Source organism: Zosterops lateralis (genome assembly GCF_965231275.1).
Source record: "Zosterops lateralis genome assembly, chromosome: 14".
NCBI classification, from domain to species: domain Eukaryota; kingdom Metazoa; phylum Chordata; class Aves; order Passeriformes; family Zosteropidae; genus Zosterops; species Zosterops lateralis.
The window spans coordinates 18,471,698-18,499,374 of NC_139774.1; the positions used below are offsets into that span (position 1 = coordinate 18,471,698).

Sequence of the window (27,677 nt, forward strand, 5' to 3'; positions counted from 1 at the left end):
TCCCTTGCCGTGTCACAGCCTCCCCACAGAATGTGCCTCCGTGGCTCGGCTTGAACGTGATTCCTCTGAACACACTCCAGAGATGCTGAATGTCTCCGTGAAGGTAAAGTGGTCTTTTTTAAAAAAAAAAAAAATGTTGCTGTTTTATTTTTTTATACAAACTAAAACACCAGAGGTCATTGAATCCTATATTAAATACATAAATTAAAAAATAACCATTCATAAAACTTTACATACAATAAGGATTCTCTCCTACACATTAATACATATAGTACAGATACATGTCCAGTGTTTATCAAAGGGTCATTCTGCCAGGTCATTTACAATTTTGTTCTGGAATAGACACCAAAAAAATCTGGAACAAAAGGTATATATAAAACCACAGAGGTGCTGATGTGAGAGAGGGCAGGGGAAGAGAAAACCCTTTGGATCACCAGCAGCTGTGTGTTTGTTCTCTCAGTCCTGCTCATGTCAGGAGAGCCTGGCCTGTGCAGTCCTTGTGGGATGCCATAGAACTGAAAGCTTTGGGTTTCAGAGGATGTTTTCCCACTGAGATGATGCCAGGGGCTTGGAAGATGAACATCATCTAAAAAACCCCTCTCCACTGTCCTCCAGGCATATCAGTAAGAGAGGATGGAGCTGTGAGCCAGGCAAAAAGTACCATTTCCTTACTGCAACTCCAACTGCCTGAATCCATCTTACATCTGAAGTGCTTAAATTCAAAAATAGTTTTTAAAATCTCCCAACTTGGTCATTGGAAAAAAAAAAAAAAAAAAAGGCAGCAAGTCAAACTGTGGTGAAGCTGATTTGTACTACCTTCTGTGACTCACCTCCTGCTTTGGTGGGATGGACAGCCTGGAGTGCTGCTACTCCTGAACAGCCTCGAAGGGATCCATGGGAGGGATCCAGGCCATATCTGCTGTTCTCAAAGGCTGCAGTAAATTTTTTATTTTTCCTGTTGGTTTTGGGGAAGAGACATTGGCTGTAGTGACTAATCTGAGAGAGGATTCTCAATCCTTTACTTCAGTGAATGTCAGGAACAGCAGAAAGCCCAGGATTAACAGTCCAAGGACAGAGATGGGTCCAGAAAAAAAAAAATCAAAAAATTAATTGCCCATGAGATGTGGAACTAAATGTGGACGAGTGTACCAGCTGTGGCAGCTAAACAATCTGGATTCAGTTCTCCATGCCTAGATTGAAGAAATATGTTCATAAGCTATAGGAATAATTTCTATATACAATAGGGAATAGGTAAGTATATGCATATATATGTATATATATGTACATATACATATAGATACATGTATATATATATATATACACACACAGAGACATTAATTTCATTTTGATCTAGCTGATAGCAGAAGGTTTGTATTAACTCATATCAGCAAGTGTGTTTTAGGCATGGCATGTGTTATGCTGCAAGGAGAGTAAAGCAGTGGTGGTTCAGCTCTCTAGAGGGAAGAACAATCTTTGAGAAGTTTGCAGACCCAGGGCTGCTGCAATCAGACTGCCAGCCCCCATCCCACCCTGAGCCCTTGGGAATGCAGTACCTGTGTGCAAATATATATATACACACAGGAGCAAGGGACTGCAGATTAGACAAGGAGAAATTAAATAAGATATGGCTCAGGCAGTGTAAATTATGAAGCCTACTACAAGACCAGTCAGGTATGTTGTGAAACTGTGTACTTCTATCTGTGCCATAAACCTTCTGTATAATTGCCTGAAATAAACGTTTCTAGGGTATTTTTTTCTAAACCAAACCAGTGGTTAAAGTTATTCCATCATCACTGGAACCAAATGCTGCTCATTCTTCTGCAAGAACTTAGTACTTTAACTGCCAGCCCTAACACTGAGGAAAGCAGCCTGAAGGTGTGAAATTATCTGATGCTGCAACAGAGAAATGAGTGAGGTGGGAAGAAGGAATAACCAGAGGGAAAGCCTCCTCGTTGTAGCTGATAATCTGTTAAGCTTCTCAGTAGTCTCCAGCTGTCACAGGAGTGGGACCACTCTTCCAGGGCCCAACTCCAGAGCTTCAGGACTGAACTCCCAGCTCATGGAAAGCACATGTACATTGGGGTCAACCTTATTCACAGAGTCTTCTGCTAGGGAAAAGGAATTTGAACAAAAAGCATGCAATGTGCCTGCAGTCACATAACATATCTACCTACAAGCATATTTCTTTAAAAAATGAACCAGCAAACATACAAGCAGCTTGGTGCCATAACTCAGTAAAACCCCTTGTCTGAATCAGTGTTTCAAGAGGATGTGATCATTCTCTAAATTAATTTTAAGGAGCAGGAAAAAAAATCACTTGCTAATAACATCTACTCTTTGATGGAAGGCTTAGCACTATCTCCCAGCACTCAAGAAATAAGGATGTTAGCAGTCTTTGTGGGGAAACTGAGCCCAGAACTGCAATGCAGTTGGGCAAATGGACATTACTGATTAAAAGCTATTCTGGCCAAAAATAAAGAAGGCATCTGTGAGGGGCAGGCATCATTGATACTAGAGGAACTTCCTCCCTCCTATGGCTAAGGAACTGCTTTCGATGTGCTGAGTTGCTCTGCCAAGTGACCTCACTACTTTCTGCCTCAGCTGCTTCATCTGTAAAAGTAAACAGGCAACCAAAGGAGAAGCTCTTTGAAAAAACACTTTCAAAGCTTCTGATGTGCGTAAGATGTTGGTACATGTGATCCCTGCTTTGAAGGTGTAAGTAATGCACAAGCTGTATTCTGTCCCTTAATTTTCTAATTTGTAGTACAGAAATCCATTTCTTCCAGTTCAAATTAAGGGTCCATCACAGAAGACAGAGCCTTGGAACCCAAAGTCTGAACAGCTAGGACACCATTCCCCGGGAAATGGAACCAGAGGCACTGAGAAGTGCACTGTCAGTCCCTCAGTGAGAAAGTGAGGGTGAGTGCAGCTGGCTGCACTGCTTCCCTCGGCACAGGACCCTCACAGTGACTGCTGCAGGCTTTGTGCTCCTCAGAGATGTTTCTGAAAGAGTACTGGGGTGCATGGACCTCAGGGAGGCACCACAGCCGGGTTCCATGCTTTGTGATTACAGAGGTAAGTTACACTTTGAAATGAGAACTACTTTTAGTTACTCTTAACTGTGGAAAAATCTAAACAGACTAGCAATATTTCTTATTTGTAATAAGGTCACCTTCATAAAGTTTTCCCCATTTTTGGTCTATGTATCATTGATTAGGAAGCCAACTGTCAAAGTCAGTTGACAGACTGAACCAAAACATTTTTTCCAAGCTGGGACAAAACAGTTGGAAGCTGATGCTTTGTGAATCATGTCACATGGATAAGGGGATTAGCTTTCCTCCCTGCCCTGTCCTCCAACATTTCTTTCTCAGAAGCTACTCTGTAGGTCCAGTTCAGTGATCCTCAGTGGTTATTCTATAGTGAAACCAAGTACAGTCATTATTATCTCAATGGCAATCTTTAAAGAGTACAAAAAGTATCTGACAATAGATAGGCTGTTCTTCATGGAGGGATGGTGAAGAGAGATAAGGCTTCAACTCCACTGGAAACCCTCCTTATGCCAGACACCCTCTTCTTCCATTCCTTGGCCAAGGCAGGTGGTGCTGTGTTATGATCTCAAGCACAAAACATGATGACTTGTCCTGCCCATCCTGCAATAACCCAGACTGCTTTTCTTTTTTTTTTTTTCTTTCTTCTTTCCACATTGCAGCTGTCATTTGTTCCTGAGGTTAAAACCAAAGAGGGAGAGCAGGAGTCCCCGCAGCGAGAAAGCCACACACTTCACATCGAGCACTATGTTGTCAGCATCTCTTGAGTTTCTCCTACTCTCATCTGTTCATTTTGATCCATTTGTCAGATGACAGGGTGACATTAAAATGATTGCCCTGCACAGCAGGAATAGATTTTTCTATTGTAACTTTGGTTCCATGCTCAAGACACACTGACTTGATCAGCTGAAAGTGGTTCCTTCCCTTTAAGTTCTTCCTAGGTGATGTAGGTTGTCGTTTATTTTTCTTCCCCTTTTGTAATTTCAACATATGGGATTTCATTAGATGCAGCATATATCGTAGCTTTAGACAGGAACTGTCAGGTAACAAATTTTGAGTGATGGCTTTAAAATACAAGGTGGTTGCAGTCTTGGCTACAAGGTTGTTCATTTTCATACTTTTGAAAATAGGTGTAAACAATATTCTCTTCATCGAGGGGTGGAAGCATTTGCCTTTATAAGGACTTATCTGTGTGGTCGGGCACTCTAAAGTTAAAAAAAAAAATAACATCTGTATCAGATAAGGTGTAAGTTTGTAAGTTCCTCTACCTACCTATCCCAGCTTTGCCAAGATACAATCTATCAGTCAGGAAGCTGAAAAGGTCAGTTCTTACAGCTGTGAGTGTAAAACTGGTTTTGTTTGTGTGAAAAGCATTTGTGAGAATTCTGTATATTTTGCTAAGCTTCCCCATTTAAACTCCTCAAGGTGCAGCCCTGTGGTACATAAAAGGTCCCATGGGCATCTTCACAGGAGTAGTATGCATAAGTTTCAATGACTCTTGAACCAAAGCTGCCTAAAATTCACCTGTAACAAGAGCCATGGCAGCAGGCAATCTCCTCGGGGTGTCAAAGCAAGTCTGGAATTTTGTCTAATGCGGCACTGAGGCAAACAGAAACTACTGCTGTTCTGAGAAAGCCTACCCTATCTATGGAAAAGAACTTGTTCTCAGGTTTGAGACCAGGAAAGAAAGGGCATATTTTGTCTTTGCTATCTCAGCATTCAAGCCTACACACTAAAATTGACTGGGTGCAAAATCCACACAGACCACACTTCCTTATGTGATCACAAATAAGTGAATACATATGTTCACAAGCAAAGAGAAAATGCAGGTAGGAAAATCCCACATAAACAGGAATTAGAGAGCTTCTGGTCTGGATACTTTATCTGCTGCACATCCTTTATTTGCACATTCTTGTCCTTTGTAATTTCAGTATGGCAGTGAGTCAGTCCTGTGTTCGCTGTGGGTGAGAAGGAAACCAGAAACTATCATTGTAACCACACTGTGGGTTCCTCTCTGCTGGTTAAAAGATTGGTAAAGGATAAACTGCACCAAGGCATGAACAAAACCAAAGACTTCTCACCATGAAGTAGCTCCCTAGGATGAGGTTGGCTTTTTGTTTGTTTTGTCAGGGATCTGTTTGAAGTCCCTCACAAGGTTAAGACAATTTTGCAATTGATAGATTGTCATATATTATATATATGATAATATATATAGCTCAATAGTTGTAAGAAGAAATGCTGATGGCACACTCCCCATGCCATGCTCACCTTTGCTGAATTAAATTGGGTAGGCAGGTGTTTTTTTAATGCAAATGGGCAAAACAAGTCAGTGTTAGTTATTCTCTCCAATTCCATGTATTCCTGCCTCAGAAAACATGACTTTGCTAAAATCCCTCTCCATCTTGCCAACACCATTCCCAAATTGCTTGTGTCTGGAGATTTCCCCTCAGGTACTGAGGGGAGAGGATCCCACAGAGGAGAATACAGGGGTGAAGGCAGGGGACGAGGAGCTTACCATTACCTTGTTTTTGAGGAACTGCTACAAGACTTGATGCTTTGCACCTGTGGAGTGACTGGCCTTGGTAAAACACTCTACAGGTATCATGCGTGCTGTGATGCTGGGCCTGCTGCAGCTGTCTCTACAGTTCAAGGGAGTTCACAGCAGTGCAGATCCTCTGGAAAAGCATTGAGTTTATATATCCCCCAGACACACCTCACCCATAAGATTTTTCCACTTTCATAGTCAATGTTGATTCTCTAAATCACTGTATCTCCACCACTGTCATGGCTCCTTCCTCTGTCACTCAGCTCACCGTTGTCTGTCTTGTTGGTCCCTACCTGATGTTCATTAAGCCAAATATGCAAAAGCAGGATGGGAAAAGCAGAAGAATCCTTCATCTCCTGGGTAGTCCTAGGAGTGCCACAACTGCCTAGCAGGCTTTCTGGGGCTGTAAACCACATTTCAGCTCCTGCTGATGCTTCTCATCCTCTTTGTGGGGAACTGGACTCCCGTGTGCTCCGGGGACCAGCCATTATGGACCAACAGTGAATTCAATGAGTGAAACTCATCTTGGCATTGCAGTTAGAGCAGCCTTCCCGGGCTCAAGTGATCCCAAAAGGATTTACACCTGCTAAACCTTAGATGTTACGTAAAACGAGAGGAAAACCCATTGAAGGAGGTTGGGCCAGAATGGGAGGTGGAGTGTGGGGAGAGAAAGGGCATGGGGAGGGAAGTGAAGTCTTGACACAGTCTCTAAGGGATGTAAATTCCTGTGCAAGGACATCAGTCAGTTGTGCAGCTGGGAGAGTTGTGTCACATCTAAGACAGCACAGAAATGTTTATGCTGGTTTTACTATTAGCCCTGTTCAAGGAACACGACAGCAAGGTGTGCATCAGCTCAGGGGAGAGCAAGAGCTGAACAGGACCCAGCAGCCCGTGGAGGCACAATGACTCCACGTGAAAAATAGCAAACCTCCTAGAACTTAGGAAAAATACAGAGTTCTGACCATAACCATCTCATTAGCTTTTCTAACTAGCCAACACCTGCCCTCAAATTAGGCTGAAAGGACAGGTTATCAGCAAATTAGGAGATTGGTACTGGTAAAACTGGGACATATAAGCTTCTTACCAATTCTGCAGCTGTACTAGAAAAGGCAAATACTCACTAGAGAACCAACGCCATTACCCACTCTGGTGGAAAATGTAGGTGCAAACTGTATGTACAGAAAACTCTGAATCTCTTATTGCCCAAGTTTTTCTTATATGCTGCACAATTATTCTAGTGGTGATAGGAACTGAAAAAGGATGACAGTACAGGCAGATGGAAAAAAATCATGCAGACAGGCTCTTGCAAATGTCACTACGACTTCCTGTGATTTTTTTCAAGGTGCACCTTCAATCCAAGAATTTTTTTTATTTGGAATCTCCCTCTAAGTTGACTGCTTGTTCTGGACTCATGATTCTGTCATACAGTGAAAGACACAGTCATATAAAGTTATTTGCTATTACTGTGTACTGTGAAAATCTCAGCTTCTTAAAATTATTCTGTCCATAATTTGGTTGCTTCAGAAGAATTTCTGATTTTTTTTCTCCATTATGAATAAGCAAGAAACTGTAAAGTCAAGCTTTCACCAGTCACAGCCACTTAAAACATCTCACTGCCATACCATGCTGTACTCTGGTTCTCAGAAATTCCGCAGTAGGAACACAATTAAGTATGCAGTCATAACTTAATGTTTCATGATGACTGGATCAAGGCAGTATGTTTTAAACAGCAGCAACTTCATAACGATATTATTGACTGTTGTTTACAAGAGCTGTGATCACAGATCTGTCCACATTTCTTCTAATTCTCCTCTATGGGTTTTTCCCCATTCAAGCCATGTATATTGCTGCCTCAGCCCATGCAAACATTCATTTTGAGGTCTGGCTGAACAAGGATGCAGTGGATTCCAGCTGATATGGGTAATTCTGAGAGCTTTCTCTGCATCAGCAGAAGACTGCAAATGAAACCTTTGATCTGGCCGAAATGAAGCACAAAGTAGGGGCTCTTCCTTAAAGGGAAGAGGAAACCCCACCAAACTGGACCTATGCCACTTAATTATAATCAGTATCTTGAATTGTATCTGGAAACAAAAAATGAGCTGGTACAAATGGTGGAAGGGCATGGCAGAACATTTTTCACAAAACTGTATCTCTGCTTGTCTCAAATGCAAAGCAGAGGAATTATTCATTGACACAAGTGAAGCCAGAGCCAAGAGAGAATGAGAAATTTAATGGTATGGGTCTGTCCCCAAATCAGAAAATTATGCTCTGTCATTACATGCTCTTGAGACTTTAACATTATGTTTTCTAGGCTACGTTCTAGTTTTGTTATCCTGGATCAAAAGAAAAATTGTCCTAGCCCAGCATCCTTGTTCTGGAAGTGGCTAGCCACAGAGAAAAATGGGACCATTATAGTTCTCTGATTTATTTCCCCTTCTTCACATTACTTTTTCAACTTTGAGCTTTCAGGTGTTAAGCATACTGTGACAGACCTCTTTACAACCTGTATCATTAACTATGAATTTTTGTTTACATTAAGGTCATCACATGGTAATTGTTTGTATTAGACAGTGAATAATAGCAAGCTGTGTGTCTGTCCGTCCATCTGTTCTATGACAAATTTTTTAGACCTCTCCAATGCCTCCTTTTATCAGTGTCACTTCTTGAGCCAGAAAAATCCTTCCATTTCACTGTCTCTCCCTTCCTGTCTTTCAGCAGCTGATCATTCTTCTTTGCTCTTCTTTGTATTTTTCCTGCTGCTGGACACAGCGCTCTACCTGTTTTAAAATCCTTCCTGAGTGTTAGTTCGGAGTGTGTTTACAGTGGAGGTTATTTTAACTGTTTTCCATCTTCATCCCTTTGCAAACATCAACACTGAATTTCCCCTTTGGGGAAATCTGTCTTTTTGTTACTGTGAAATTCCTTGTTAGCTTTTATTTTTACAATTATGAATAGCACAAGATCACCAGCAACTCAGCAGTATGACAACCCCTTACTGTGAACTGTTACAAATTGACAACAACCTGCTGCATTTGCTGACTCCAAACATCCACAAGAACACACAAGGATGTGATCCTCCGCTCTGTGCATGAAGTGCTAGCTTTGAGGAAATAAATAAAACAGTCTTACCTTTCCAAGAGGCACATTGACATCAAGGCCAAAGAATAAAGGCAAGAGAGAAGAACAAGAATAGAAACAGAAACTGCAGAAGAAAAATAAGACTGTATAAGAATGAAAGGTAATGGCATTGTAAGCAGCAGAATTATTTTTGCACTCTGTAGAACAGTTAGAATATTTATTCATTCAGAAAACACTGTTATTTCCCTCATTACATCTGTAAGTTACACACCACCTTCCAGGCTTAGAAAACAGATCCCAATAATTTTGGTGATTGATTACAATTGGAATCACATTGAAAGCCTTAGGTGTAACTGTCACATCATGATACCCCAGGGGCTGACAAGTCATAAAGCTGGATATCAAAAATAGCATGCATAGTATTTTTAAATGTGTTAAAAAACAGTGGCTACAATCCATGCTAGAAATAGCCTGGATATATAAATATATAAATATATATATACACACATATATGTACACATGTACCTAAGTTTATAGGTACATACACACACATATATCTCAGTCACCATTACATGTTTAATAATGTAATATTTTAAGATTTAATGTAGTATTTTAAGATTAAAGTATCTAGTGACAGAAACTGAAAAGAAAGGACTGTGGACCACCACGAACAGGTGCAGCTGACAGAGAGAACTGGATCACTACTTTCAAAACAAAGTTCATTAATGTGGTTCCGAAGCAGAACAGAACCAACCTTTTCCTCCAGATCTTTAATTTGTCTCTTCTGGATGTCAGTTTTATCTTCTAAATCTCGGATCCTCTGGAAATCAGAAAAGAAAGCATCTACACTAAATTCTCAGTAAATCTATCCCATTGTACAAGTAGCTTAATGTTCCAAGTGCCAAAAGTCTAGAAATCAACAAATCCACTTCTGTGGCAGGGATAATCTTGAGTCCTACTGTGACTCCACCCACTCATCCCACCAAACCACCACAGCTTTACCTTGTGTGCAACTGCTTAAAATATGATCCTGCATATATGTAACTGGATCCTTAAATGCTGGAAATTAGTATCAATGATTAATCTCATCTCAGACAGAATTCTAGATGAAAACTTTAGGCTAGAATTTTAAAACTCAAAATATACCAAAACAATCTTGCACAAGCTAGTATCACATGTGCTTGTATGCACAGAAAAAAAGTATGAGAATTCAAAAAGGTGCCAGGCTCCCTCATGGCCTAGAGCTTGCCTAGATTGTGTTCTTACACAGAAAGGCAGAATCGATACCACATGTGTGTGTTCCTTCTTCTTACCTGATGAGCCTGCTGGAGCAGCTCCATCCTCTCCTGAAGAATCTGGCAATCATACTCTCTGCTTTTCCTCAGCATCTGACGCCTTAGCTTTTCTACTGCTGTCCGCAGCTCCTCCTGCTGTTTTTCAGTGAGTAGTTCCCCAAACTTTATCACTGTTTCTTGCTGCAAAGCATTGTACAAGGTGGCTTCAAGCTCCTGGATCCTCTGGTTGATGCAACACCAAAAGTCAATTAGAGATGAAACATGTTTTAAACCACATTGGGAACTGGGGGATTGGTGGCAGATTCAGGCCCCTGCATGAGAGGCAGTCCCTGTGCTAAAGTGCGCAAAACTCTGAAAAACTGAACTCAGAAAATGGTTCCATGTTCTGAAAAAAAGGATAGGAACTTTAATTTTTAAAATATTTTAATATTAATTTTCACTGAAATCCTTCACTTTTACTCTTTTTATGGAGTTACAGAGATAAAGTTGGATGGAATTTTCAAATCTGAAGTGTATATTACTTCACCAATTCTAAAATTTCCACCTATTGCTCTAAAAAACTCCAGGTGGACAAGCTGACATTAATGAGCAGTATCTGCCTTAGACCGACAAGAGTTTCAGACTTCAGATGTACCTTTTTATGACACGAAAAGGCAAGATACTGTGTTGAAGCTGTGCAGATTGCATGATAGTATATCAGAAGAATGAGGAAAGAACAAATTTAAAAAACATCAGTACTAACAAAAAAGCAAAAATCTCTCCTCCTGATTCAACAAGAGTCTGTGTGCTATTGCAGAGTTGCCCAGTATGTTCTGCAGAATTTCCTTTGTACATACCATGTATGCTTGGTCAAGAGCCTGCTTCCTGTAGTCTAATTCCTCCTCCAAATAACCTTTTATTTTGCAAAATTGTTCCTACAATGAAGGATTATTTGGACAGAAAAACAAGTTAGTTACTCCAAATACTTTAGGAAGTTTTATCAGATCATTTACAGATACCTAATTCAGCTGGTTTTCGACTGATGCTCGGAAGAGTTACTAATATCTGACTCAGCTAGAAAAGAAAGAAGGGCAAATAGTTGTAGATTGCTCCTGTAGGTAAATACATCTGATCAACATGGAACTAAATCCATCCTCTCTGTTGGTCTCAGTGGTATTGCCTGGCATTTCAGTAGTGAAGTTTACAGTATTCTGTGTGATTTTTCTAAAGATACTTCCTCTGGCATCAGGAATTACTGTTTTTGTGCCTTCTCTCATTCTGGAAGAGGTGTAAAAGTGGACTGAACTAAACAGGAACTAACTAGACATTCACATTCCTTGGGGGCAGCTGCTATGCTTTAATTTATCAATCCACCTTCAGCTGAACAGACTTAACTACAGACATACCACAGGAACAAAACACAAGCTACTACAGCTGTCTAATTCTTGTAGTTACGTTTTTCATCTGGTAGGCTACTGCCATTAACTAGAATAAGAACAGAGTGAGGTACTAACTTTAGTTAGTATGTAATGAAAGCAAACAGTGTTATTATTCAATTCAATCATTTTTCACATGCTGGTCCTGAATAAAATGTAATACAGTAGCTGATGTTTGGGCTGTGAATCTTATGAGACAAATAATGCATGCCTCTCTGAAAATTATTGAGAAACCTTTGAGCCCTCTGCACTTATTAATAAACAGTCATCCTCATAGAAAGAGAGGAATTTTTTAAATTTTTACTATTTCTGTTACTGTTATCCTGCTGTTGCATGCGAACTGGACCAGGAATTTATGGATTCACCAATAATCAGTGAAATGCTGCATACTTCATCTGCCAATAGACTTTCCTAGTTATTTTTTGGCACATCAAGTAAGTGTGACACAATCAGTGTCCCTAAAATGTGGAATAAGGAAAGTTTTCTTACCATGTCACTTTCTAGTTCCATCATCTTCTGATGCAGAGCAGCTTCAGCTCCCTCAATCTGCTGGATCCACTGCAGAGAAGACAATGAGAGCTGTAACCTGCTGTGTTTTCTAGCACACAAGCAGTGGCAAGTGGGATATCTACAGCATGTTGTTAGTCTGTTTTTAGCAGCCTATTGCTAGTGCTGGGCTCATCTCGAGCTGTTTGTGACAGAGGCTGCCTTGATGTCTGCAGGGAGCACTTGGCAGGGAAGCAGCAAGAGGATTACCACTGCTGAGTCACTGGAAGATGGAAAAGTATACACGCCCTTGGATGGACAGGGAACCCATTTCACCCCACGGATAAAGGCCCACAATGGACCTACAGCATCTCAAAAATAGCTTAGTTGGCTTTATGGCAGCTCTGTTTGCAGAGGAGGCATTGCTGAGCAGAGTCCTTGAAAACTGTCATGTTGAAAAGACTGTGTGCTGCATTTGAGCCTTAGAAAGCAATTTTAACCAACCTCCACTTCCTTAATTTTTGAAATAAGGAATGTAGACACATGCTTTCAGTGAAATTTTGGCATACAGATCCCTTTGGAAGCTTTAGAAATCTCAGGACTGTAAATTCCAAACTTTATCTAACCAGAGCTTAAATTTTTGATGATTTCTCATTCAGTTTTCAATTGCAAGTTTCATTTCATGTTGTTTTGTATTTGTAATTTTTTCTACTGCACAGCTTGGACCACCTCAGTTTGATATTTTTGCTGCTTCAGCAAGTTGCTTGGGACTGTGCTGACAAAGTTTATTTTATTTGGGGAATCACTCCCAAGACTAGAAAGTTTAACAATATTGATGACAACAACAGGGCAGAAAATGCGTTAGATGAGGCTTTAGATAACACATGACAAAAGCACACGATTTACCTTTTCTGCCAAGGACAATACCGTGGAAGCCTGAATTATGGCCACTTGTTCTTCATTCCTTAAATTCTGTGAAGAGAAAGACAGGAAAGAGGAAAATTGGCAGCAGTTTCTTGCATGAATAAAGACAATCCAGCCTACAAAACAGGTCCACAGTTTTCAGAGGATCTCTGTAGTACTGAATATTCAGTTTCCATCAAAATACTGAATCTGTTAACATATTAAGAAGACCACTACTTTTGCCTTTCTACATGATATGGATTAACTGTATCATTAATTCCATTACACCTTAAGAGAAATGTAAACTAAAATCAGAACCATTGTTGTCTTCAGCTAGTTTTATAAAGCTATAAATGGATTTCCATTAAAGCTTTTGTAAAAATAGTAGTGATTTACATCAGCACGTGAACAGACAATAATGATCCTTTATTTCTTATAAACTTTTTAAAGACGTATCTAATGTTGGCCAGAGATACAGGATCTCTTTTATGTGGCAGCTATGCGCTTTTAGTCACAGGGAATTTGATAATTCTTGCCTATTTATGAAACTGTTAAAAAGAATCCTAGTCCTGATGAAGTGGTTTACTCAGACTGCCAAACTCATTCATGTGTTTTCTTGAGTGAATGGGGTGCAGTTGGGCCCAGTCCCAAACATTGGTAGTCTTTGGACATTCTTCCCAGTCTGCTAAACCATATGTAACAGATGCATAATTTAACAAGTATCTTAGAAAACAGACATAATTATACACATCACTCACTGCACCATACAAAATGCAGCTTGTAAAGAGAAAATATCTCCCATTTCAACTTACCCCATTATCACCTAGGATGTCTAACTGCTTTATAAGGTCTGGGATGCTGACATCCTGCAAAGAGAGAGGAAGGTAAAGGCATGGCATGCACCTTTTATCAAGGCAGCAATATCCACCTAATCTATGAATCACACAGATGTCATCTATTTAGTTTTATCCTATGGAAATTGATTTCAGTTGCCTTTCAACCAGATTTTATCATTATGGTGAGAATTTTGAGTCTAATTGAACTGTGTCTGTCACCACACTCTTACATTAGACTCAGTTTAAATACCTGAAGTTTAGTGGAGTTATTTGTAATGGATTACATGGGTGGCACACACCACTCCTGTAGGGAGAAGCACTGCTTTGTACAAGTGACCTACCTTAACCCCTTCCTTCATGCAGTAGATCTGTAGAGCACTCACACCATCTGAAAATGGGTGAATCTGGAGATTAAATGGTGGGGACCGCCTCTCTCTTTCCTGCAAATAAATTGAAAATATGCTAGAAAATCTATTAGAATGAAGGAGACACACACAGAAAATGCCATAGCTGCTGTTTATATCATCCTTGACTTGCAAAACCTACCTCCTCATTTTACAAGCCGTGGAAAGAAACATCTAGACCTAGTCTGAAAAAGTGAGCCCAGGTGGGACAGGATCCTAAATAACTGCTTAACAGTAGATTATTTATGTCAATTATAAAATTATGTCAATTTGCAAACTGGCCATGGAAAGGCTGTCACCTAGCTAAGAGTCAAGTGATTTGCTTTATAAAGTCTTGAACAACTATACATTGTTGTAAATATTCCCTTTAGAAAGGGGTGTTTGACTTTAGACTATTGGGATACCCAGATTATACATTTTCCTCATCCCGGTATGCTGTACATTCTAACATCTGTGGAAAAGAACCTGTTCAAAAAAATTGATCAACTTAGCTATTTATACACCTTTATTGCTTAAAATTTACAAATATTTGTCCTATTTGTCCAGAACTATAAATATTTTTAAAGGACCAGAGACAAAATAAATTGAAGATGCTATTTCTCATTCCTTTCAGATGTTCAGGCAAGCATAGAAGTGAAGATTAAACTTCACCTTCTCACCTTCTCTTCTTGGTTTATGAACATGTTCAGTTCATAAACTTGATCAGTTCAGCTCCCTGCCATATGGAAACACAGCTGTCAGGTAAAACTGTGGGACAGTTCTATGAGTTAGGGTCTGACACAGCATTAATTTATGAGACCCAGGAAAGGCTCTGTGGCAAATGTATTTGGCCTTGGACAGCAACAGAAAAAAAAAAAAAAAAAAAAACAACAAAAAAAAAAAAAAAAAAAACCACCTAGCTTATACTGGGGAAGAGAGCAGGTGAAGTTTTGGTTGACTGGCACTCCAAGGAAGAGCCTGTAACTAGAGGCACTCTGGGAAGAGGGAGCTTGAGGTCCTGCAGAGGCTCCTGAAGCTCCTGCATCAGTGTCACCTGGGACACTATTTGTACCCACTACAGGTCATGGGAGAGCTGCTCAACAGGGAATGTGTCCAGTGCCCACAAAAGGAAGAGCACTTGCACAGCAGCAGACAGGCCTCTACAAGTATTAGAAAAATCATGCCCACAGGCGTGGCAACTAAGAGGCACACTCATGTTAATCAGCTAGGCTTACCTGTGCACACTGGGCACCTGGCTCAGGGAGAACTGAACCAGCTGGGTATGGTGCTATTTACTATTAGTACCCAGAAATACTTCAGCTCACAATTAAAAATGCTGGGCCTGATTTGTTACTCTGTTTTATCACTACAACACTTGCGTAAACCCTGGATTAAAGCTGGTGTCCAGTGCAAGTGCAGTCATTTAATTTTCTACCAGCTCTACTGCAAGAAGCACATCCATCACCTCCAGCTCAAGGTTGCGGAACTCCAGCAGCTCGTTCTGGTCTCGCGCGTCCTGCAGCTCCTGTTGCAGACGGTTGTTTTCTGCTTCCGTTTTCTCTATCTAACAGAAATATGTTAAATCGTGACCTGTGTGACTGTTACAAGAACCACAAAGTGTTTGGTGAGTAGTAGTTCAGATAGCACAGGCTGTGCAAAATGTAAACCCTTAAGAGGTCTCACAGGATTCAGACAACCCTTAAGAGTGAACATGCAAACCTTCAGAATGTACCTTGTCTAAAAGCTCTTGGTTCCTCTTAATGAAAAGCTGCTTGTCTTCCACCCAGTGTGAGTCCTGTTGGGTGAAGGAGTAGTATTACAGAACAATCAAATTCCATGAGGCTGGGAATATTTATTGAAAATTGGAGCCACAATATTCAGGCTTCCACATCCTGAGAGGAACAAGCTCTCTTTTACAGAACAACATTTTAAATTTACCAAGATGTAGCAAGGCTTCCGAACTTGACAGATCTGCCTGTTTACTGACTGGCAACATTGCATCTCATGGAAGTTTACACTGAAACTCTGCTAGGTATTTTGAAAGCAGAGCAGGTAAGATACAAAATAGGGGAAAAACCACACAAGAATTACTCACTTGCCCTTTCTGAGCCAAAGTTTTCTCCAGATCTTCTATTTTGGCTTTATACCTCTGGACTTCAGCTTGAAGTTGCTCCTGAGCCTGTTGAAGTCAGACATCACATTAAAGAGTAACAAAATCAACAATGTGACTGGTATTAAAAGGAAACCAAAACCAGCAGAGCCTTGGTTCATGCTGTCAATTCCACAGAGTGAACAACCATTAGAAAGATTCTGACTCAGTGATGTTTTTTACCACCCCTTAGACTGGCACACAGTCCCTAAATTACCTAAATCTCTAAATTACAAAAAAAGTGCTTAGTAGATCAGAGTGGCAATAGGTAGTGGGGAGAGGCAATTTTAACTGCCAGGGAGGTTTTCAAGAGCTGATTCAACTAAGTACGAAACAAACTGATATAATCTCACAGCTGACTGCTTTGAGCAGGAATTTGGGCTGGGGACTGCCTGAGGTGCCTTCCAGTCTGAATGATTCTGTAATTTTATTAGAGGGACAACATTTTTAGCCTTGGAAGGTTTACTGTAGCCTGCATAACATTAAAATTTGAATGTAATTTACATTTCTTTGTTAGAAGCATTCAGATGTTCCTAAAGTTGGTGCAATGTTTGGCTTTGTGAAAACCCACAGGCCTTCATTTTCCTTTAAAATCCAATCCTATCACATCTAGGCAAATGATGAGAAAACCCTCATTCTGTGTCAGGCTGCAGAGTTGTCTGCTTTGGCATGCCTGCCTGACTGCAGGTTCAGGTGGAGGACACCTTCCTGTAAACTGAACGACTGTGTCCATTCTTAACAGTCACTCTCTTTAAAAATGTACTCAGTAAACAAGTGAACAGACATTTCTCAGTGTTATGGATGCTGTGTGTAGCTCCACTCCATTGCATGTCCCTTTGAGGGGTTTCTAGTCCTGACAGCAACAAAATACTGTTACTCTCAAACAACTACTGACCCTGGCTTCTCTTTCAGCATCTATGACCCCTCCTGTCTGTTCCTGCAGCAGTGCATACGCTCTCTGCAGGGCCTGGTACTCCTTTGTCAGCTGTCGAAACCGCAGCTCTGACTCTTCTGCTGCTAAACCCTGAAGAATAAGAAGGGACATATATAAGCCATTGAGAAAAAGCACTGTCAAAGCAAAGAATGCAAATGTGATTTGTTAAGCACAGCAGTTGGTTTACAGTTGGTCTTGACTCAAATAGATTTTTGGATCACAGTGAATTTGCTGTGTTCTGAAATTAAAAAAGGGGGAGATTATACAGCATTTGTATCACAGTATCAGCTGAGTTGGAAGGGACCTACAAGGATAACCTCCAAATAATTTATGATGAAACTGAAGAGCACAGGGCCTCAGATGCAGCCCTGCAAAACCCCACTAGTGACAGGTCACCAGTATGATGTCATCCCATTCACTATAACCCTTTAATGTGTCTTTAAGCTAAAAGAAATGTAATAGGTTTGTTTCCTTGAAAGGGGAGAGGAAAAAAAATCACTTTGAATTGCAGGGTAGTCACAGCTATAGACTCTATGGACTAGATTGTGGAAGAAAGTCTCAGCATTTCAGTATATGAGTAAGCAAAATTAAGGTCAAACTTAAGAAGTACTTATAACTCAGTATGCACTACAAAAATGTGAGTGTTCTTGAGAGCCTGACCACTTGTTTCAAAAGCCGTTATCTCTTGAAAACCCGTAACTTGTCTGTGGAAAGAGTCAGATCTCTTACCTCATCCAGATCGTCATCTGGGGTTGCTGGTGTCCTGTCTGTTCTATATGAGGCCACAGAGGATGTTTCAGAGTCCATAGAATCATCATCATACCCAAAAACTGTATCCACCACATGTCTCTATAGAAGGAAAAACATGATTTCTGAACTTTCACGTAAACTTGTAGCATGTGTTCTGGAGAGAGGCAGAGGGGGGAGTTGCTAGTTACTTGAAAGATGAGGTGTGAAAAATGAACAAGGGGCTACCCCTGCAGTTACCATCTTCAAACAAACTCAAACCCACTAAAGATTGTGTCTTGTGCTGGTGGAGAATAAGTTTGTTACTTTCACAGAACATGGCTGATGCACTGAGGGATGTCCTTGGAGGACTTAGTGCAACCAAGTAACCAGTATTCCCACCTTGATATGGCTATGCAAACCACTCCTGACTACTCAGCTCTAAAACTGTAAATTATACCAGCTTTGGACTTAACTCAATTCAGGTACAAAGATTAGTCAAAGACGTGTGGAACTGAGCAGGAGAGAATGACACAGAATCTCAGGCAGAAATTTCCACCTGAAGAACAGAGATGCACAAGGATTCAGCTTTAGCCCATATGTGCTGTGAAAAACAGATCACAGAAGAAAAATGGGAAGGTCTCTGATAAGGTAAACACCTCTCAGCATAACAGACCCTGAAACCAATACTAATAGAAACCAAATGGAATGACAATTATTACTACTGGTGGGGAGGGCACGGGAAGGACAATGGATGGGACAGGAGCCTCATTTTGCTGCATACCCTTAAGAGAATTTCAAAGTAGATTTAAAAGCTCTCCCAAAGTAAGGAATTTATAAACCTGATCACTAAACCAGACTGTTATAATCCACAAAGCTCTCTTTAATCAGATCGCTAAAGTGTGTTTTTCTACACAGCCTACTTGAACACTGCAAATGAGAAACAATTTTTCATCTTACCTTGATTGGTTTTGAGCTCCTTTTATGCTTTCTCCGACGAATGAGTTTCTCCCTGTCCTGGAAAGATTAAGAAGTTACTCTCTCTTCTTTGCAGCTGTTAGATGGCCAAATATACAGAGGAAATGAATAACAGAACTTCCAGTGACTCTCTCCATATGTTCAAACAGGAATCTGATTCCAGGTAGAAGACAGAATTCATATCCAAATCTGTATGTGTGTCAGCTGAAAACCACCTGAAAAAAGCTCTTGTCCATTTGCCCTGAGCAGCTATCAAACAATAGGAGCTGATGGATTGCCCTCTAAAATCACTGGGTGCATGGGTTTGAGCATTGTACAAGGGCTGTCTGCCTTCCCTGATGAGGAGATGCTGCCTCTGTCTCAAAGTCATTAAATGATGGGAGTGCTATCTCATCATTCCTAGCAATGTCTCAGAAAAGACAATAGCCTGTTTTGGAATCTTTTTCCTTCTCAGTATCATAATACAAAGTCTGCTGACAAAGGAATTGTCAGCATTAAATGACAGAAGAACTGGAAACCCACTGTCTAGCTGTACATGCTTTTCCAGCACATGATATTGTTGCAGCATCCCTCTTGTTAGAATGGTAGAAATGAGCCGAGACACAGAGTTCTTGTTTATCACAGCATGAAAAGAGCCCTGGTTTATTCCCCTTTATAGCTCAGCCACCCTGACTCCAGTCATTCACTGACACTGGCTGCAGCAAGCTCCTGCTGTAGGTTTCCCTTGCAGCCTCTGCTAGTTATTTCCTGCTAAACTCTGACTGCAGGGATTAGTTTGCAGATTCCAAATGCACACTTTTACCTAGCTGGACTATAACTGCAGGTTCCAATAACAGGCTCTAACTGCAGACCCAGACTGACCTCGCAGCAGTGATTCTCTCTCCTCAGCATCCTTCTTCTTCAGGATCCTCACATTCATGATCCACCATAATAATCCTCCCTTTATGCTCCCCTACAAATTCAGTAAACTGCACACATGCACACCTACAGCTAAACATCTGCAGATGTTAAAAGCAGGTAAGGTATTAATTCTCAGACCTCAGTTATAAAAAGAAATACTATCAGTGGTAAACTATACACAGCAATCATTCCTAATTTCCTTGTGCTCTGGACATACCCTTGTTAACTCATCAATTATGTTCTGCTGTTCTATGACCTGAAGCTTTAAAAATTCAGTTTCTTGTTCCTCATTAGCCTGATCCAGGTCATTGAGAGATCTTAATTTCTTTAGAGGAGGATGTGATGTTATTTTTTCTCTCTGTGGTAAGAAGATAAAAGAGATAAAATAAGAATTCAGCAATTAAAAGACCACCTTTCAGTTAAAAACTAAACATCACCTTTCATTTAAGCTATATAGACCTGTAAATATGCTTCAGCTACACCATTTTTTTATTAATGCCCATCAGTGCTTATTAACAATAAAGTAGCACAGCAAAGCCGAGTTCTTCAACCAGAACATCAAAGCTTTATCTATTTAGTTATCATGCAGCAATACAGCCTCTACAGCCCTTAAAGGTCACACACCACAGCTCCTCCTTGGCCATGCATCAAAATGCCCTCACATGTGGCAAATAGAGCTGAATCTGTCTAGTGGGTAGGCAAACAGTATCTAATAATATATAATGCATATTCCCTATTTATATACATCATGCACTATGCAGATGTGGCCACCAACACACAGATCAGCCAGTAATCCTCATTTTGCTCTTCCGTACCAACCATTTCTATATTTTCTTTAGTGACTGCTTTGAGTTTGTCTTCCATGCGCTGCAAAGACTGCATAAGTTCATCATTTCTCTTCGTGAGGCACTTGTTCTTTTCCAGAAGAGGTTTACATTGTTTCTCAGCTTCTCGGACACGCTTCAACTGGATTGATGACAGCAATTAGTAATTGTCATGAGAGACACATGAATATATTTGTAATTTGCAATCTTGACATGTATTTTGCAATTACAACACAAAGAACATCGAAGCTGGCTAAACTGATATGAAAGGAGTGCATTAAGATTTCTAGCTCAGGAATAAATAAAAAAACATCAAGAGTTGAATTTATTACCCACATCCTTAAGCAGAGAAGTTAGGAATATAAAAAGGTTAAATAGCCTGATTCAACACACAGATATCACCACAGAGTAGAAAATCAGATAAAGGGATCAATTCACAGTTGTCAATTCTTCCTAGACTCAGTACTTAACTATTTTCAACCTGGTCAAATACTGGACTACAGACCTTACAGACATTATTTAATTTACAAAGTAAGTCACTGTGCACAAGGTCAGTCACCAAGCACATGTTGTGTGCTCAAAAGGAGGGAACAGAAGCATCCACACAATGCTTCAAGCCTCGACCTCCGCTGTGATTTTGTACTCATGTAACTTCAGTTAAATTATTTTTAATTGTAGGACAAAAAGTCCTCCTCAGCCTCCTGAGTGATGGGCCTGATGGATGGACAAGGCATATTCATCATTAGCTTTATCCTTGGATCCTCCCCCTCTTTGCCTTTCCCCATGGCTCTGGACTCCCCTGCCTGCCAGTGCAAAGGTTCACGTACCAGCTCATTCCGTTCGTCAACCAGCAACGTGTTCCGGTCCTCCAGCTTCCGTATGGTGGCATTCAGCTCTGCTATCCTCTTCTGGTTCCTGCGCAAGTCCTGTGCATGGCAACAGTGGCACACAGTCATTGATTCTCTTCAAAACACATCCTTGGGAAAAGAATCCTTAAAAAACACACACCAATCAACTTAAGCTGTCACCATCAACAAATTATCTTTAGGTACCTTTGTAGTACTGAGTATGTTGGCATGTATGTATTTTTAGGAGAAAGTATTTGGTTTGGGGGATACTTTAATTGGAGATTTTAAGCCATTTCAAAAACTTAAGAGAAAACAACCAAACAGATGATAGTTTTTTTTTATAGAGATGAAAAAGCTAAAAGATTCTAATTTTTATTGCCTTTTCCTATAGATTGCTTCTATTTGCTGAGCCACTACCTCAGGTGAAAAAGTCAGGACAGCCCTTTCTGTAATGACTACAATTACTTTCTTATTCCTCGTTTTTATATATGTAAATATGCTTTTACATATGCATTGCTTGTGTAAGCATCTTCCATTTAGTGGGAATTGAACTTGCATGCTTTGTGAATGACACCCAAGGGCTGTCTGTGGGAAGACAGACAAAGAAAAGGATTTGCTAAGAGTCTCACAGATTCTCCATGCCCAGCCTTCTCCTTGTCCCTCCCTGCTCATCCACCTAATTCTATCTGGTTTTGAGGGTGCACGTTATCCAGTTAGTTAAGTTCATCAATGATTCTTTCAAAGGGGCACTGATTACTTAAGACGTGTTATATTTGTGAATAAAACAACTGATGAAAACCAGCAGTACAAAGCTCTGTCCAGCTAGCATGCCCTCTGAAAGCTCTATGGACATGAACTTGTTTGTAGTGAATGTGTGGGAATGTTTTCCCAGGGCCTGAGAAGGTATGTCAGCAAGAAACACAAATCCACACTACTGTTTTGCAGGGACAGGTAAAAGCTGCATACAGGGCTGCTGCAGTGCTCCGAACCATCTCCAGCCCTTCCTGGGATCTCTCTCTTGGGACTGCTCATGTTACACTCTGCCTCCTTCACCAGAAAGAGCTGTTCATCCAGAGCTTCCTTTTGCAGCTGCAGCTTCTGCACATAGCCTGTCTGTGTCTCCAGTTCTTTCTCCAGTGAAAATATGATCCTGTCTTTAGCCTTGATCTCGTCCATCTGAATGAAAGAAACACCAGAACAATATTACTATGTTAAGGCAACAGCATTTCTCCAATTTGTATTGCATGATTTACTTAAGATCAGTGATCACTCCTCAAATCTGCTCTACCATACTGCACCAGACCTGTAAACAGGACATACCCACAATTTGGCACAGGAGCACATTCACTGAGTATTTTGGCAACACAAGAACACACCTCTAGGAGGCAGACTGTGAATTGGGCAGGGGGGAAGGGAGGGGCTGACAGGTTAGATTCCCATTTATTTCACTAAATTGTCAATTCTTGAATTCCAGTTTTCAAGCTAAACTTTCTACTGTTACAAGCAGGTCCAGCTCTCCACATGATGGAGTGTCCTGGTTCTGGCCAGGACAAGGTTAATTTTTGCAGTAGCCAAGGGACCCAGAGGTTATTCTGTCTCATCCTGTGTCATTCTCTGGTGATGTCGGAAAGGCTTCCTTCTGGATGGTTCCATGGTGAGTATTTTGCACATAGCCACTCTCCTCTCTCATGTATATATTTCATTGCTTTTTTCAGTAAAGTGGTCTTACTTCAATTCATGATCTCATTTTACCTTTTGTGCCTCCAATTCTCCTCTTCAGACCACTGCACGGGATGGGGAGTGAGCAAGCATCAGTATGGTTTGGAAAGTCTAAGTGGGAGCACAAATTGGGAATTTTCTAAACCACGACATAGGGAAGCAATGCAACCTGCACCTTTGCTGGTGTGGGCCTCTTTTTGTTAATTTTCCACAGTAATTACTGAAGGCTACACCAAGGCCAACCCAAAAGATATCTATCTCCCCTCCTGCCATGGTTTATTGTGTTTAGGATTCCATAACACAGGTTGGAGAAACCAAAAAACTGCAAGCGCAGATGCAAATGCTCTTTATCTAACCCTTTTGCACCTTGCATGTACTAGCAAATCAGAGAGCCAAATCCTTATGGATTAGACAATCACTCTCCTATTTTAAGCTGTTAACTGCCATCACAATGCTGATCTATTTATTCCTGACAAATGACAGTGAGAAATTTGTAATTTGACTTTTTCAAAGTCAGTTGCATTGCAGAGATCTGTTACACAGAAAAAGCTAAGAGGCAAAAGGCAAACTCAGTGCAGTCCAAGAGAACACATGAACTGTTTTGATTACTGACCAGGCGTCGAATATCCCTTTCACTCTCCCATTTGATCTTGGAAATGGCTTCCTGGTGGGACTGATGCTCACTCCGAAGATCACCTGCCTTGATCTTATCGGCCTGGATCATATTGTTTAGGGCCTCATCCACCTGCTTTTTGGCAGACTTCAGTTCAGTAATTTCCTGCAGAAGCTTAAGGCGCTCAGAGTCAAACTGTTTTCTGGCCTCTTCCCGAGCCTCAATGGTCAGTGCTGTCCGTACTTTGTCGCTGCTCCCATCCCGCAGTGCGCACAGCGCTGACTTGAGCCGCTGGATTTCACTGTCTCGGACCTTCACCATTCTTGTCATCTCCTGCTCGTGCTGTTTGATGAGGTTCTCCCTCACAGCCTGCAGCTCCTTCATTTTCTCCTCATGGAGTTTGGCTTTTAGCTCTGTGATCTGCACGGTCTGCTTGCGTTGCTCCACTTCACGGATACGCTTTGTTTCTTGAGTCTTCTCTCTTTCGAGTTTAGCAACCTACATTGAGATAAAATGAAAATCATCTGCTACAAATGTAACATTACCAAAACAAGCCTACCTAGACACATCCATGTCAAATTGAGAAAAACCCTGCTGAGACCCCAGACAATCCTCCACATTCCTAAAACAAAATATAGGCCAGCTCCTGAGGCGTTCATGTAGATTATATTGTCTTTACTCAAACAAAAAACCCTGTCTTCTCCAGGTGTCCTGCCTCACACAATGATGCTACATGTACTTTTAATATTTCCTTAGGAAATAAGACTCCGTATATATGGAGTCTAAAAGCTTTTCACCCCAGCAGCCAAATTCACCAGAAAATTGGAGGGCTCAGGAATAGCAAAATTCATACAACTTTCACGTACTGCTGCATTTGAGGGCCAGAGATTTCTCCAACTTGTAGCTCAGTAAAATGGAATCTTTTCCATGGAAGCCACAGGACATCCACAGTAAATGTTATAAGTTGGGAAAGAATCAGACTGTTTTAGGAAAAAGTTGTGTGGCCTCTGTTGAATTCTGTGATACAATTTTTTCCATGTGTTTGTCTTCTTCAGCAGACACTTTTATTTAAAACCAAACCCTCACCTTAGATTTCTCCTGATGCAGCTCAATTTGAATGTCTGTTAGCTTAGTCCTGAGTTCCTCATTGGCAGCCTGCAGGGCAACAATCAGTGCCTCAGGCTTTTCGCCCTTGCTCCGTCCTTTTTTTGACATGGTTTCTTATCAGCAAGAGTCCACGTGTTTATTTCAAATATGGACTGCCATCTTTTTCTGTTTCTGTTCTTTTCAGAGCCAGTTAGTTCAGCACCTACTGCGTGACATTCCTTAAGGTCCTGGACTCAGCTGCTTTGGAAGCCCTGTGAGAAATAAGAGATACTGTTATCTGTCAGTGGACACTGCATCTGCACTGCTCACATGCTCACATACAACAGAGCACTCCCATCTCCAAACACAGCAATCTTTGTCTGAAAACCTGCAAGGGAGATCCCAGCACAATCATGCTTCTGAACACCAGCCTGGCACACTTGTGGGAATTCCATGTTTGCCCTTTTTTCTGGTCTCTAAAAAAGGGCACAATGCATTGAAGATAGGCATTCATTTACCATAAAGATTAGTGCTGTTGAGAGTACAGGACTAGAAGGGACGGGTTATTTGACCCAATTGTTGCAGTCTAAGGTAACCACAAAGCAGATGCTTTAGTCTCAAGGATCTACCAATAATATCATTCTCTTCCCCTTCCCGACTACAATCTGTATGGAAACTGAGATGCATTTCAGAACAAGAGGTTCTGTTTCAGCAATAATATTTCCATTCAAAGTCAGAGGAGCAATCTCACACACTAAAAAGTTCTCAAAATCAAGGCTGCCCCAGTTAATTGTTACAAACCATAGAGGTATGAGCAAAAATTTTAGATGTAGTCTCTGCCTAAATGATCGTACAGCTTGTTCAAATATCCTATTCAATTACTATGTCCCAAGTACTTTGCAAAACACAGAAAAACTTGTCCCTTTTCTAACACCAGATGCTGCTGTCCATTTTGACTGCACAGCATGCTTCTGTACCACAGCCATCACAGTCCTTTACTCTTAATGCATCTCCCAGCAGGCCTCATTACAGAAGAATATGCATATAGCTATACATTTATAGCAAGCAGAAAGACTGCTAATTATGCAACAGCTGCCCAGTATGAGAACCACCAAATGCAAGAGGCATCTGAAATAGCAAATCTCATAGAAACACTTGTGTGAAATAACTTTACAGAAGAACCACTGTAAAACTGGTTCCAGCCCCCTAATAAGAAGTTCCAATCTTATAGAATAGATATCCAATTGCCTACCCAAGTACAGTTAAAAAAAAATCATACTTGAAATATGAAAAAATGCCTGCAGCTGAAAACCACTTTACCAGTCTGTACAGTGCTAAAGTGAAAGGGAACTTTGCCATTGACTGGAACAGGAGCAGAAACAGGAGACCAATATGCCTGCCATGGTAACTAAATCCAGAAAATGTACTTAGAGATGAGCCTGGGGACTTAGAAAAAAGAAGGAAACAGAATTCTATTAACTTCTAGAATCTTAATTAGACATACTGCCTTTCATCTTGATGAATTAATAAATTAATGTACTCATGCTTCTTCTTGCTCTTTGAACAATGTCCCATAATTTTATCAGAATGGTGCAGCAATGGGTGGGTAAGGATGAGCTGAGAATTCATAGCTCTGATCTGACTAAGAACACTTCAGAAGTGTTAAGCAGTATCCAGACTATTCATAATAATACATCTTAATTTCCTTTCCCAGGAGAGAACCAGAGAAGCACCATTTAGCCCAATTAAATTTTAAATATGAGATAATGTTTAAAGTAAAACATAACTGAACATTTCTCTCCATTGCATAGGTGCTATCTGCTCTAGGTGTTTGTTGAAGATGGGCACAAGAACCCAGCTCTCATCTCTGCTGAGTAACCTCTCTGGTTTGGATGTTTTGGCACTTTTCAGTGTCACTCCAGCTCTCTTTACAACAGACTTGAATGCTAAAAGACTCATATCGTAATCATAGGTGTGTGGCATACTAGACTGGCATTCAAATGAAAATAACTTGGAATACAATAGACAAGACTCTGTGCAGGGCAAGCTGGAGAGAAGAACAGAAAATACTCACTGACAGGTGTTGCATGATGAATATAATTGCACTACAGTTCAAAGTGGTGCTTTATCAGACCCAGGCACAGGACTCTAGAACACCTTGGGTTATTGTGAAAATCAAGAACAGACTCAGCAGTCTTTCTTTTTCCAAACAGGAAGGAGGTGCCTGAGCTAAGAGATTTATGGAGTACCTTTCTATTCAAAGCAAAGGAAGGGAAACAAATGCTGCCCACACTAAGGGAAGTGCAGCTTGGCTGAATAGTTGGTATAGGCTGCTACACTGTGGCTGAACGTAGTATTTGAGAAATGTTTATTTGTGGGATAAAGTCTACCAAGGGAAAGAGAAAGATCAGGCTTGTATTTTTGTTCCCAAATCTAGTACCCTTTGGATGTGGGACTCTACACAAGGAATACGGGATGAATCTGGTGCTGCTAGGCTGCTCATGCTAAAATTACCATTGGCCCTTGCTCTAAAACATGAACCAAAAAAACCCTATCCAAGTAGCTGGCGACTCCATGGAAACAGTAAAAAGGGGACAGAAGCATTATTGTTACCCGCAGCAAAGCTAAGCAGATTTGTTAAAACAATATTCTAGTATTCTGTGGCTAAAATACCATCTGTCTCTTTCTCATACAGTTATTTTCCCAGAAGTTAGCATAACACAACGGACACTGAGAACACTAACAGCGATAAAGAAAATCCTGCCCTATCCCAAAAGGAAGTGGACATTTTCCAGAACAAGTACTTTTCAGCATAAAATGCAAATAGATACTGACTGGAGACTCTACTTAAGAGTGGCAGGATTGTCAGAATAAGGACAAGCTTGATCAACCTTCCCAGCTCACTGCAAGAT

At 40.7% G+C, this 27,677-nt stretch overlaps 1 protein-coding gene and 1 long non-coding RNA gene across 3 annotated transcripts; one reads left to right on the plus strand and one right to left on the minus strand.

Annotated features, from left to right (window-relative positions):
- Positions 1-26,267, plus strand: LOC310915319. Of its 2 annotated transcripts, none has more exons than XR_014591163.1 (3): positions 1-103; positions 22,855-23,001; positions 24,971-26,267. It is a non-coding gene; the product is annotated as an uncharacterized lncRNA (long non-coding RNA). The 2 variants fall into 2 exon arrangements; XR_014591164.1 differs by lacking the exon at positions 1-103 and adding an exon at positions 18,774-18,938.
- Positions 4,155-24,894, minus strand: JAKMIP2 (janus kinase and microtubule interacting protein 2; the record flags this gene model as incomplete). Its single annotated transcript, XM_083872115.1, has 21 exons — positions 4,155-4,252; positions 8,722-8,794; positions 9,425-9,490; positions 9,984-10,187; positions 10,802-10,879; positions 11,870-11,938; positions 12,773-12,838; positions 13,582-13,635; positions 13,947-14,045; positions 15,454-15,552; positions 15,721-15,783; positions 16,084-16,167; positions 17,033-17,161; positions 17,801-17,920; positions 18,758-18,814; positions 19,893-20,033; positions 20,495-20,641; positions 21,327-21,425; positions 22,314-22,523; positions 23,680-24,177; positions 24,766-24,894. The coding sequence occupies 20 exons, from the start codon at positions 24,892-24,894 to the stop codon at positions 8,744-8,746; spliced, it is 2,463 nt and encodes an 820-aa protein (XP_083728241.1). The 3' UTR covers positions 4,155-4,252; positions 8,722-8,743.
- Positions 26,268-27,677: the final 1,410 nt, after the last annotated feature.